This window comes from Triturus cristatus, chromosome 11 (assembly GCF_964204655.1).
Source record: "Triturus cristatus chromosome 11, aTriCri1.1, whole genome shotgun sequence".
In the NCBI taxonomy this organism is placed as follows: Eukaryota; Metazoa; Chordata; class Amphibia; order Caudata; family Salamandridae; genus Triturus; species Triturus cristatus.
Genome location: NC_140594.1, coordinates 810818053 through 810831587, shown reverse-complemented (window position 1 = coordinate 810831587; position 13535 = coordinate 810818053). Strand labels below are relative to the sequence as shown.

At 38.5% G+C, this 13535-nt stretch overlaps 1 protein-coding gene across 1 annotated transcript in view; it reads right to left on the bottom strand.

The window, feature by feature from the left end:
* Positions 1-13535, bottom strand: part of LOC146785466 (period circadian protein homolog 2-like) — a 484700-nt gene that overhangs the window by 175420 nt on the left and 295745 nt on the right. The window contains exons 16-17 of the mRNA XM_085634530.1: positions 7695-7898; positions 4554-4793 (exon numbers count right to left, since the gene is read on the bottom strand). Coding sequence (XP_085490656.1) covers positions 4554-4793; positions 7695-7898 — 444 coding nt within the window. The remainder of the gene's footprint in view (positions 1-4553; positions 4794-7694; positions 7899-13535) is intronic.

Here is a 13535-nt window from a genome sequence, read left to right as displayed (position 1 = left end):
TTGAGTCATCAACCCGGAATGGAATGAAAATGGGGCATGGGAAAGCAATACCAACTGTTAGGAGTTACCCGTGGGAACCACAAAGAGTACTAATGACATTCTTTAACCTGAGCACAGGAGCATACGTCTAAAACCAATGGTAGAAAGAAAACAATTTAACAATGGAGTCAATGCCAATGCACATTACCAAAAGGAGAAGTCATTGAATCTCGTGACTCGAAAGATTTCATCAAATAAACACAACCTGCACACATCAGGGCCCAACAATATATGGCAGGAGTATGCACAGTATTTGTATATTTGTATCTACAGCACACATGCCTTGCACAAACACACATGAATATATGTGTGTGTGTGTGTGCATGTGTGCGTGTGTGTATATATATATATATATATATATATATATATATATTACCTACTGGCGGTCGCCAGTAGGTAGTTATAGTTAGGACCACGTTTCCATAGGAAAACCTCAACATTCTATTTTGAATAACTTTGGCGCCGGTCGACGAATCCTCGCGAATTTCTCAAAATAGGTGGGGCGCTACGCTCCGCTCCTACCCTGAAAGTCTCGGGGGGATCCGTCAAGCGGGGGCTGAGATAAAAGGGGGGTCCCAAAACGCGTTTTTCCCATGCATTTTTCCATAGGACCTTTAGAACGAGCTACAGCCCGAACGGCTGAACAGAATTACTCAAAATTTGGCAGAGAGGTAGTCCCTAGGTCAAGGAAGTGCCTTTTGTAGGTCTGGTGTAAATCTGTTCAGTATTTCCGGAGAAAATAGCATTTAAAAGCATATATATATATATATGCGCGCAGGGTGCGCGCACCGTGCGAGCACCGTGCGAGCACCCTAACGTGCGCGAGCGTAATTCTGATTGGTGGTTACATGTTAGTCAACGTTCGAATCGGTCGAAATCAGGAAGTGTCGGCCGCCATTTTGTTTGTTTTCAGTGCGAGAGTGAAAAAGGAAGGTGGCGAACGTGAAAAGGGGGCAGGGTAGAGAGTTCCTGACCCCCTAGCCTTTGTCAGGGGGTCCCTGAAGGACCCCGAAGGCAAAAAAAAAAAATTTTTTTTTTTAAAAATCGCGGGGGTGCGCGCACAGTGCGCGCACCCTGAAAAACACAAAAAAAAATTTTTTTTTTGCAAAAAAAAAAAAATAATTCGCAGGGTGAAAACCAAAAAAAAAAATAATAATAATTTTTAATACGTAGTTTATTGTAAAATAAATATATAAAAAATAATACATAAATAAATTAGCATTTAAAAAACCGTACAAATTCACTGAAAAAACCATAGGTTTCACACACGTTATAGTTAGGAATTAGCATTTAAAAAACCTTGCTAATTCACTGAAAAAACCATAGGTTTCACACATGTTATAGTTAGCTGGACATTTTACTGATAAAAAACCAATGAAATTCCCCCGTTATAGTTACTGTAGGCAACTATAACTCACGCGACCGTAATCCTCTGCTGATGACATATGTGTCTTTATGAAAAAAAAATATTTGTAATATATGTATAGCTAAAATTTAATGGAAGAAGACATGGGCAAATAAGTGTCTAAATTCAGTATTAGCATCAGCAGAGGATTGCGGTCGCGTGAGTTATAGTTGCCTACAGTAACTATAACGGGGGAATTTCATTGGTTTTTTATCAGTAAAATGTCCAGCTAACTATAACATGTGTGAAACCTATGGTTTTTTCAGTGAATTAGCAAGGTTTTTTAAATGCTAATTCCTAACTATAACGTGTGTGAAACCTATGGTTTTTTCAGTGAATATATATATATATATATATCAAGAGAGAGAGGGGGGAAGAGAGAGCAAGAGACAGACAAAGAGAGAGAGGGTGGGGGAGAGAGTCGTACTTAAATGATATCTTCTTAATATGGTCAAATATTGCATCTAGGGATCCTGGTGAAAATTATAAATGACAAGGCCTAAGATAAAATATAAGATATTATTACACATGTTAAAAATAATTTATTTTGTATATAGCATGTTTATTTTGGCAGTAGTTTCTTCAAATTGCATCTAACAATGTGCACTGACAGGAATTAGAATATTTTCTTTTAATTTACCTTTCAGGAATAAACTGTTGATCAAACAATTGACAATGGTGATGGCAAGGTGATTTTTGTGATTCTGTGTCAGCAGCATTTTTTGTCACTTAATGGGCAGACTTACAAAATAGATATTGTCTCTAGTTCAAATGCATGGAAATAATGTTGCCCGGGAATGTGCTGCATAATTTTTACTTTTCTTGTCACATATTTTCAAAATCTTGGATGCATAATTAGGACCTCCCTGCTACATAATCTTAGTAGCCTTGACAATGGGCCAGCTCATAAGGGTGATATGGGACTGTCAACATGATGATGTAACCCACAATTTACATGGAACCAGTAAATATTTTCCATATTTTACAGTTATGTGTATTATGGCTATTTATATCACTTCATTTTGTGCAATAAAAGCACCCCCATCCTAAAATGGCAATTTATGGACATATTTATGTACAATTCACATTATTTTGGTGCACTTAGGAAATCATTCTTTGTTTTATAAATTGGTAAGTGGATTTGAAAATATATCATTTTTTTTTTTAAAACCATCTAATTATGTAGTTAAAAAAGCAGGGCTTTAGAGGAAATAGGCTTTGTTTTGTATGTTGAAAGGCAGATTCTTTCTGTAAAAGTCAGAGATTTGTATGGCTGCCGCCAACAAGACAGAGCTAATAATATGCCTTGATTTCAATAAGAATGTTCATCTTGCATGAACTGATTTTTTTTTAATTTCAGAAAAGTTTTTTTTAGGTTTTATGCATATAGGAAATACAGGTCAGAAGATACAGATAGATGAATCTACCCAAGGGGTGATGCCAATAATTTGAGTGAAAGACAACAGTATTGTTTAATTACACAATAGGAAATGGTTAAACTCGAATGTATAAGCTGCACCTGCAATTTTCAAAAAACAATGGTCTCTCAACATGAATGTTTTGTCTGGTATGCATATTAAAGAAATAACAATGGTGAAGTTTGGAGAGCAGTTTCATGTTGTCACTATCTAAATTCAATAACTTTATTGGAGACTAGTGAGCAGGAGAGAAGAAAATCAGACTAAAGGGTCGGTTACGATGTCGTTCGGAACAGCTCCGAATGGGATTCGGTATCTCAGAATCCAAATCAGAACTACTTGTTTCCGACTGAATCGTACACATTTCCCAACAACCGATTACGATGCCCGCACACTGTTTGAGCTATCCGATTTGGTGCCGAAAAGCATTCGGACAGCCCGAGTCTTTGGAGCCGAATCATACAGCTCTATGGACACGGTTTCCGAGGGAGTGATTACGATGACCAATTCGTACAGCCGTTATGATTTGGTCTGCCCTACACGGAAAGCCTGTTGGAATCTCTCTTTGGGGGCCCGAAGCAAGCCCCCTTTCACCCGGAGGCATCTGGTTGGGTCCCGGGGCTTTACCCAAGGGACCCCTCTTTCCAGCCATGCACAATGTGGCAGGCAGCATGGGGTGCCTGCCATAGGGTGCAAGGTTTTCCCCATCTACCTCTTTTTTTCAATGGGAGCCTGTGTTCTCGTTCGGAACTCAGGCTCCCATTGAAGTCAATGCAAGTCTGACCAAACAATGTTGGGAAGCATCGTAATCGGTTGGTCTCCCAACAACCCGATTCGGTCAAAAAGGATTTTTGGAACCGACTCGGTAAGAACAGTTTCGGAAACGCATCATAATCACCCCCTAAATCTAAGATCCCCTTTGCATGAAATCTTTATTGCAAAGGAATCTGTGAAATAATAACCCTTGCCAGTGAAATACCACAGCAATTAGTGCATTAAAATCAGCCAAATACTGTCAGATTTAATTGAAAGGATACCAAATTGTGGCAAGCCACATATTATTATACAATAATGAAATATGATGTTTTTATTTCTGTCCACCGGTATGGGGCAATTATGCTTAATAATTCCTTCTGTTCACCAGGTAATGACGAAGTCATAGCTACATAAGGCCTTACCTATCACATTACATCATATTATCCAACTTTATTTTGCTCTCCTTTGACCCCTGCCTACAGCCTCACTTGACTTCTTGCTGTGTGAAAACAAGGAATTTAATCCTAGCTAAATTTCCAGCCATTTGCTACCTAAGAACCGCCCTTTGCAAACATAGTCCCAGCCAATATTATTTCACTTGAATAATTCAACTGATAAAAATGGAATGCTTCTATAATCTGCCACTGTAACCCTAGTACAAGCTAATATACACTACCTAATGGGGGGGGAGGGACTACTGCATCTGAAACTTTAGTGCATCTATCTTGAGATGCGCGGATACGCCTGGTGCTAAATTAGCATATTTCACAAAGCAGCAGTACGACACTGTCTTTTGTTTTTATCTTTCAAATGCATACTCACTTGGCAACATGAGGACTTGTGGATATCTTGGACAACAATGCAGTGTGAGGTGTTATTTCTTCAGAAAATGTGGCAACGTCTCGTATGTAGGAATTAAAGCCCAAAACGCCTACCTGCATGTCTTCGATTCTGACCATGTAAGCAATTATTGTAGCGTTTTTCAAAGACACTGATTCGTCTTGTAGCTTTAAAGTCGCTCAAAAAGCTGTGCTCTTCCTTTTGAGTATGCTCTGCCAAGGCCTCCTTGGTCAGGCCCTTCTTCTTGAAAACGTCCTTCTCTAGGTTTGCAGATGTGTTGGAGGGAGCAGGGAGTGGTGACCCGTTGTCCACAACAGATCCACCATCAATTATTTCTTAAAAGCAAACGGAAGAACATGTAGCGTTAATGATTAAAAAAAACATCTGTTTTCTTTTGAATTATGGGACAACTATCTTTCCAAACTGTCAGATTACCCCATTGTAAATTAATTATTTCAAGGAATATTAATTTCCATATATCCTCTATAATCCATTAGCCATGATAGTAAAACAATTTGATTTCATTTGCCTTTTACATGGAAAAAAGCAGTTAGCCCCTTGTATTTAGAAATACTAAAGTGCAAAGATTCTTTTGCTTACAACATATATGCATTTTATGAGCAATATGTTCTTAAAATTATGTCATTGAAATCTGGCAGGCATTCTTAAATGGTTTTATATTCTTAAATTGCCCCAGTCATTTGACATTCTAGAGAGACAAATAATTGGCTGCCATGTGGAAACTAAGTCAATGGAGAGCGAGATTCAATAACTCTCCCGGTATTGGGTCTGTGACTGTAACAATATTTGTTGTACCTTTCTATATAATGTTTGTTGTTCTACAAATGAATACAATATTTTCTATGTAAACTACCGAGTCACATGTTAAAATGTTTTCAGCCAGGGGGACAGCAGGGACTAACTAACATGCAACATGCTTAAAATTCATATTACACAACATTTGTACAAGATATTAGATGTGAGGAGCCTGTGCTAAAACAATATTCCAGTATATATTTCAAATGGGAGTGAGGGCCTGATATAATGCTGGGCACCAATGGAAATTATTGGATTTCTGGAAGAAATTCTATATCAGGAGAAGGACACATCAGTGAAATGTCCTCCCCCATAGGACAGTATGGTAGACCAACTCTACTGGTGGAGGGCATTTCGTACAAACAGCCGTAGTGAGCAATGAACCAAGATTCTTTTCATAATAACAGCAAATTTGGGAAGGATAAACGTTTTGCGGTACATGAACAGAAGACTCATTGGTCTTAGCAGCAAGGGGAAAATTAAATAAATGGTCTCCAATCGGTGATGAATTAAATGTTGTGTGCCCAGGAGTTTATTTGAAGAGCCTTATGATGTTGATTTATTAATGACACTCATGCAATATGAAACATCTCAGTAATTTGTCCTTTTTTATTCTTAAAAGAACAGAGCTTCAAACAAAAAGAAACAGTTTTAAAAAAAAGTCTTCTGCCTGATAAAATGTGTCAACACACATGTAAAAAACCTTTTTTTGTGTGCAACTATTATGCAGATGCGACCTCTGCAACTACTAAATCACTTATTCACTTAAGTTCAAAAACACTTTGCGAGTTGTAAAGTTTTTTTTCCACAAAAAATGGATTCTGTGACTTATAAGGAATTGCAATTTGGAAAGAGCATGTAATGGGCATCCTTTCTAGACTGTGAGTCGGTATACTTTGTATCAGCGGTTTGCAACCATAACTCCAGTTTCTAACCATTGATCTGTTAGGGACTCCCAAATTGAGGGGGGTAACTGATTTGCAAAGGTTAAGAGTCCGGTCCCCTTTGGACCCCTCCCACTTTTAGAGTTGGGGTGGCAGCTTTGGGGGGAGTAGACAGTGGTACAGGGGACCACTACATGCTCTCTCTGAAGTTTCTCAAAACAGAAAACATTTCTGCTTTTTGAAGCAGCCCTGGTTCCATACAAAAAAAATTGTTTTTGGTACTGGAATGAAATTACTGGGATGGGTATCTGCTGTTCCTTGCAGGTCACCATTCCTATAATTGTAGCCAATTGCAGTGGGTTGCAAATTGTGGCCTGTCTAATCAATACTGCCACCAGTTTTCTACGTACATCTAGCCCCTATAGTCCATGTGAGAGTGAAAGCTTTTCCAAAAGTACACACAATATTGTGTGAAGGCACATGTTATGTAGACATTCAACACATTTTAGATGAATTACAAAAGGGAAGCCTAAGTATAAGTAGTTTTTAGTTATACAGCCCGTTACTTTTACTATTAAAGTCAAAGTGAGGTTTGACCATCCGTAACATATGTTTCTGTCCGATGCTTGGTTTCACCGTAGGACGTTCTTGTTCTGACTCAACCCACCTCTTTAGCCACGCAAGCAGTCAATGTCTATATAACAGAGAAGCCATAATGGCCGGAAGGGCCCAGCCAGTGAACTGAGCTGCTAAGGGGGATACGCCACGTCTAGATCAAGTTGAAGCAGTGGCTAATTTGTAAAAAAAAAAAAGGACAGGGGCTCTCGTCAGGAGGCAGCTTGCACCAGCCCATTTCTCCAGTAAGCGCCGCCTAAAAAAGAACTCCAGAGTCAACCAAAAATGAATGTCTCCATGCTCAAATACCTTTGGGTCGAGCTTGGGCTATAAGCAATGATGTTCCTGATTAAGTGCTGTGCTGAGTACCGGAAACCACAGACTCAAATTAAGCACTGAATTGATGCTTTTACTGTTAGAGGGTCTAGACATCCACATAATTAACAGGCTAATAGCTAAGTGCCTGATGATTGTTCCTGATTGTCCTGTCAAATTGAGTTATACTTGCTGTATGTACCATTGTACAGTGATTCGACACTCCTGAAACCTTGGTGAAAAGTGTCTTGAATCTTGCTTAATAAGGTAGGTTGCTTCAATCCCTCCATAATACTTTGTTTTGCTTACACTGCTTTCACAAATGTAGGTAGGCCTTCAAATCAATAGTTTCTTAAAGTGGCCCACATTCTGATCTGACTAGTACTCTCTACATATGTTATTAAATGAAAACATAAATGCCTATTAGCACCTTAAGAAAGCAAATCGCACCTTCACAATATCTACAATTACATAGAATACTTGGTAACAAATTCAATGTATAAATCATCTTTTATTCATCGAAAATGAACTAAGAACCCTAATGGATACTCTAGAAAATAATCAATATCCTCTGATCTTCACACAATTTAATGAATAGAATAGTACCTAATTCATTATGCAGCTTCTTGTCCCCAACGTGAACTATGGTGCTACTGTAGCTATACTGACTGGTAAACGATGCAACACTTTCTGCTTTGCCAGGTAAAGACACAGCGGCTAGAGAGGCACCAACTACTGGAGTAGCACTTGATTTACCAGATGCCGTCAACACTGCAGAGTCCACACAAGGCCGTAAGAGCTCAGGGCCATCTTCAGGAGGGAAAAAGCATTCATTAAAATAAAACCATCTTCAGGAGGGGAAAAGCATTCATTAAAATAAAAAAAACTCAGATGAGAGACAAAGAGCACACGAGAGGGTAAAAATTCATGACACAGTAACTGTTTAGGCTATTAGATTAGTCCAAGTTGTGAAACATACCATATCAAATCCTCATTTTCTATTTCTTCTAAATGCCAGTATAATCTTGTTGGGTGCTTCTATTTAGGTAAAACAGGATTACCATTCCCAAAATGAATTAAGTTGTTCAATGGAAACATGGGTCTTGATCATGGTGTGCCTTAAGGCATACATTTATATAGTAACCTAAAACTGGACAGCACTGATCTCTGTATATATAATTATTCACATTAAGAATGCAAAGACAGTGGGTGTAGATGTGGACGGTAGAAGTTCTTTCATCAATATTCATTAAAAATAATCCCAAAACATGTAAAGGCCACAACTACATATACACAGACAAGGCTCAGCAATAAATCATATGCAACATGGTCAATTTAAACAAATCAAAGGTAATGGTAAAGAATGTTATCTGATCTTTTAATACAACTGTGTGGATACACCACATACCTGATGTACAAGCACATGAACTAAAGCAATAATTGGTCCGCAGATATTTATCTTCAGTAGAAAAATTATATACTTTTTTCAATAAAGAGTTGCTCCTATTCACAAAGGATAATTTGTTTGTGAACATATGTTTATGACCATGTTTACCTGTTTTATGCTTTGTACCGATTTACAAAAGGATTCCTGGAAGGCGTGAGGATTCCTGGCAGGAGAGTGAGGAGAATGGGTAACCAACAGATTTGGTGGGGGGGGGTTAAGGGGAAGGCATTTCTCAAAAAGGAAAAATATTTTCACTCTGGAAAGAAACTGTGTATTTGCACAGGAGATCCAATTCTCCTTGTGTGTAATTCTCTGTTATGAGGAGCTCTGCAAAGCAGGAATAGAATCCTAAAGGGAATGCCACATGGCTTTCCCAGAATCGTACTGGAATCTGAAAATTGCTGATAGGTGGGTTTCTAGACATACTCCTTTTAATGTCTGAATTCCACAAACTCCAAGTGGAGGCTAAGGTCCAACTTTGTTTGTGAATTGGGCCCAATAACCAATTGCTTATTCTTTGACTTTTTATTGCCACATTCCTATTCAATTTGGAACAGACCGATATGCAATTTAGAAATAATACATTACCAAATTGCTACAAAGATCCTCAAGCTTGAACATCTTCAAACAAGTCAAATCAGGTATACTGTTCGTGTTGACAGTATTTGCCCTTTAGGACAAACATATTCACAGAGGCACCACTGTCACAAAGGGTTTCTAGAAAGTCTAACTAAACTTTTTATGTAGGAAAAGTTATGTAAGTGTCTTCACTTTCAGAAGGGAAGGGTAGCAAAATATAAAATGCTGAGGTAATATGAGTAACAAGGATACCCACTCAAAGCTTTAGATAGAAAAGACGACTGCTTTCTGCCACCACACATCTTTCAATAACATCCTTGCAGCCTGATAATAATGTGGTGCACAGACTGGGACCTATCAAAGGCATGGAGGTTTCTTGCATCCACTTGTCCGCCTCTAGACATAAGAATCGGTTAGAAACAGTAGCTAGCTCACTGCCTAATTTTAACATTAGTACAGGAGAAAGAAGGTTGTGATTAGGTGGAAGAGCACCCCTCCAGATGAAAAAAGGAGGCAGATTCTTAGTTTCCTCCTTCAGTACCTCAAGTAATCCCAAGGGTCCCTCATTGCCTACTATGCTTGACAGTACACCAGAGGGAGATCCTCAAGGAGCCATTAAGGCATGAAGAGAGAACTGAGTATTTGGTGTAAGATACTGCCACTGCACCCGCCTATTACTCTATTGCACAATTTTGTAGATAATATACCTACCTGCAATATGGACACCACTACATTGTCAATATTTCTACATCAATCCTAATCTCAACCATAAATGGAAACCTTATGTTAAGCCTAACCTTACCCTTTACTTTAACCAGCCCCTACCCAATGGTTAACTTTATCCTAAACCAAATACTATACCTTACCCTACACTATATCTAAGGTTAGGCCTACAGATAATCTCAAACCTAACCTAAACTTTTTTATTGAAACCTATTCTAATAAACTAATCTGAGCACTGCAGAAACCTTTTCAAGCTGGGAGCAAGCAGTGGTTTAAGCCTGACTGACATTCTGAGCCCCACGCAAACAATACATGCACCAGCAAATTTTGTATGTGAAGGTTTGACAGGTAATAATACTTGGTGAAATTTGTGCATGGGTAAACATAACCCACTGGATGTGTGCATGTCTGAGATGATATAGAGCTAGTTTCTCCTGGCCTTGCAGTGACTGCAAATTGCTAAACATGACTGAAACAGACAACAACAAACATGGAGAATGTTCTTGCTGACGTATATATAGAAGTGGAAATTATACAGAAGAAGAACAGAGGAACACAGAGCACAGTTCAACTGAATTCTAATTTCAGCAAAATTTGAGATTTGAAGACAGTGGCTAAAGTGCTTACTAACAGACTTGAAAACGATGTTATTGCAAATTGTACTCAAGTGTGATTTGTACCAGAGCACTCATCCAGGGATAATATAAAATGTTATTCTACAGTCTGTGACAAGAAAAAAACATTAAACAGCACTCTTTTTGTGTTGGACAGCATTCATTAGGGTATATAGGGGTATGTTTATAAAATACTGGAAGTTCAAAATTCTATATGCGGTCCAACCATGATTAATTTACTGAGGCAAATGGCAAAATGTTTCATGGCCACTGTACCTATGCTGAAGTTCAACAATGGTAGGTAAAGAAACACATATGTAAATATACATGCATATGTGAACAATCAAGGAGAAACTATGTTACATCATAGAACCCCCCTCACTTCTTTAGTATTTTGTATCTAGGTTACTCTAAAGGTGCACCGCAAGATTCCAGTATTTATCCCTGATGTGCTTTTGATTTTTGCTAATTACAACTCTATCCAAGATTTTTTATATCTCTAAGCGTCTATCACGTCTTAAAGGAATACAGAAAAGTTCAGCAACAAGTGTGTGCGAAGAGATCTTAAACTGTCTAAGGAAACAATTGATAGCTGGGTGGAAACAACATCATCTTGGCAAAAATGGTGTCATGCAAGACTCAAGACAAAAAGAGCTTAGGGATGACGAAGCACTGCTGATTTAGGGAAGAGCCAAAAAAATGCTAAATTCAGTGAAAACTGGAATGAAAGAAACCACAAACCACAGGTGAGGCTGGTATATGGGAGCATTAGGGGTAGTCATCAAAGAGTCATGGTTAAATTAGTGGAGTGAAATTGGGGACCTGAGAGCAGCAGGATAAATGAGGTTTCTGCTATGAACATTTTTGACCGGGCTAGTTTTGGTTTCCAGTCCAGTCTGGAATTGATTCACCTCATCCAGTGATGGGCATGGTTAAGACATTTTCTGATGTTGGTTCAAATGTCACTTTCATGTCCAAGGCAAAGATAAAACTGTATACTCTCTGCATCATATGGAACTGTCAAACCAAGTCTAGTCAAACCAATTTGTAAGGCCCCGAAAGTCAAACATATCCAGGTACCAGCACAAACGTGTACCCAAGCCTGACTGGAAGAGAAGCGGTTTTAGGTTTTTCTGAAACTTTCTGGGCACAATACCTTCCTTAACACCAACAGAATGTCATTCCACCATCTTCTATCAATTACCTTTAGCTGTTTTCCACCCAATGTTGTCTTAAAATTGGCAGGAACCAACAGAACTTGATCATAGGACCTAAAGCACCTAACTGGAACATGAACCACCATCAGTTAAGTACTGATAGGCTAAAGTTGAGAGTTTTGATTAGTAATCTCTATGGAAATGCCTTGACCTGATTAACACCTTTTGTTACTACCAATGACTCGCACTCAATATATATCCAGCATCTTTAATCGCTCTGAAACTCTATAGCCAATAGAAGATGGATTTCCATCAAGGCTATTTCGATATGCTCACAAATATAACCTAATTTAAACAGATGGCATAAGAAGTAAATTGTCTTGAAAAGACACTGTTCCCCTTCTTTTGCCAAGAGCTACGTGATGATACTAAGAATAAGTTAGTCGGAGTAGCTCGGACTGAGACTTTACAAGGATTAATGAAAATCTGTTTACAGATAGAACATCCTATCAATAAGAGGCGTCTCAAGGTTCATGGCATATCTTGTTGCAACCTTCAGTTACCAGGACCGCAGTAGCAGTCTCTAAAAATACTGAAAAGCTACTGCAGTTAGGTTCCATTAGAAGAACTCTTTCTGAGGAAGAACGAAAGAGATATAGGGAACAGGGTTGCAGTTTATATTGCAGTTAAAAGTGCCATGTTGCACGTATGTGCCCAATTTGATCAAGAGACTGGGATGTCTGATTCACCCCTCCAAAAAGGGAGGTGAGAGCAGGAACTTAAAATTCACTATTCCCTTCATTAGTCAATAACACTGGTAATGTTTCCACAGTCAAAACGTCCTTACTGTTACTAGAGGCTATCCTGTCCTGGTCTATTTATTCCAGTCTTGAGACTCCCATCATAATAGACTACGAAGCTACAGGATTATTTATGGACAAGTCGTGGGCTAGTCTACACCAGATTCCAGAAGTCCTAAAAGAATCTCCTGGTATAGTTTGAGCAGTTGACATCTACTTGTAAGTTCTGTAGTTCTGGTCTAGTGAGAGAACTGTACTACTACAAAACCCAATAGCTACAGATATACTGATGTGTTATTTTGATTTGTTAGCCTCTCCTCATCATCCTATTTGTTTATGAATTTGATGGCTCAGTTGTCATAATCATTACATTAACTGAGCCACCAGAGTATTAATTATTTCAGGATTTTGTGCTTCTCATTGTGTACAATCATTCATTATTGGTGTCCGGGGTCATTCTGCCAAGGCCCTTTTCCTCCTAGATAACAGCAACCTTACACACACGTTCCTGCACAGTATGTTGAGTTTCAGGATTTATTTATGAAGCCAGTTGATAGAGTCCTTCTGCCTTTAAATATGCTTGTCATATGGATTTAGTTCTTGCTGCTATTCCATTTGGCAGGATGTATCTTTTACCTGTATTGGAACAGAAGGCATTAAGAGTATATTTAGATGAAAATCTACATAATGGACTTGTTACCAAATCTTGTTCTCCAGCATGAACGCCTTTGAGTGTTGTCTCTAAGAAGGATTCTTCCGTGTTAGCACCCTGCATGTATTAAATAGGTCCTACCAATGTATCCATTAAGAACCGCTACCCCCTGCCCTTAATCCAAAATAGTCTAGAGTCTGTTTAGGGTACCAAGCTATATTTAAGGGGTGCCTATCCTCTGCTAAGAAGTAAAGAGGGTGATGAGCACTTCATACTCCTTTTGGGAATTATGAATACGTGTCTAAGCAACATGTTTTACAAGTTAGGGAGGTATTAAAATCTTTACAATCTCATCAATTAGTATGTAAATCTAATATATTTATTTTTAAAGTTCCCAATGTTGAATACTTTAGATATATTTGTTCTGCCTAAAGAATTTCTATAGATGCAAAAAAAGTCAAAGGAGATGTAGGCT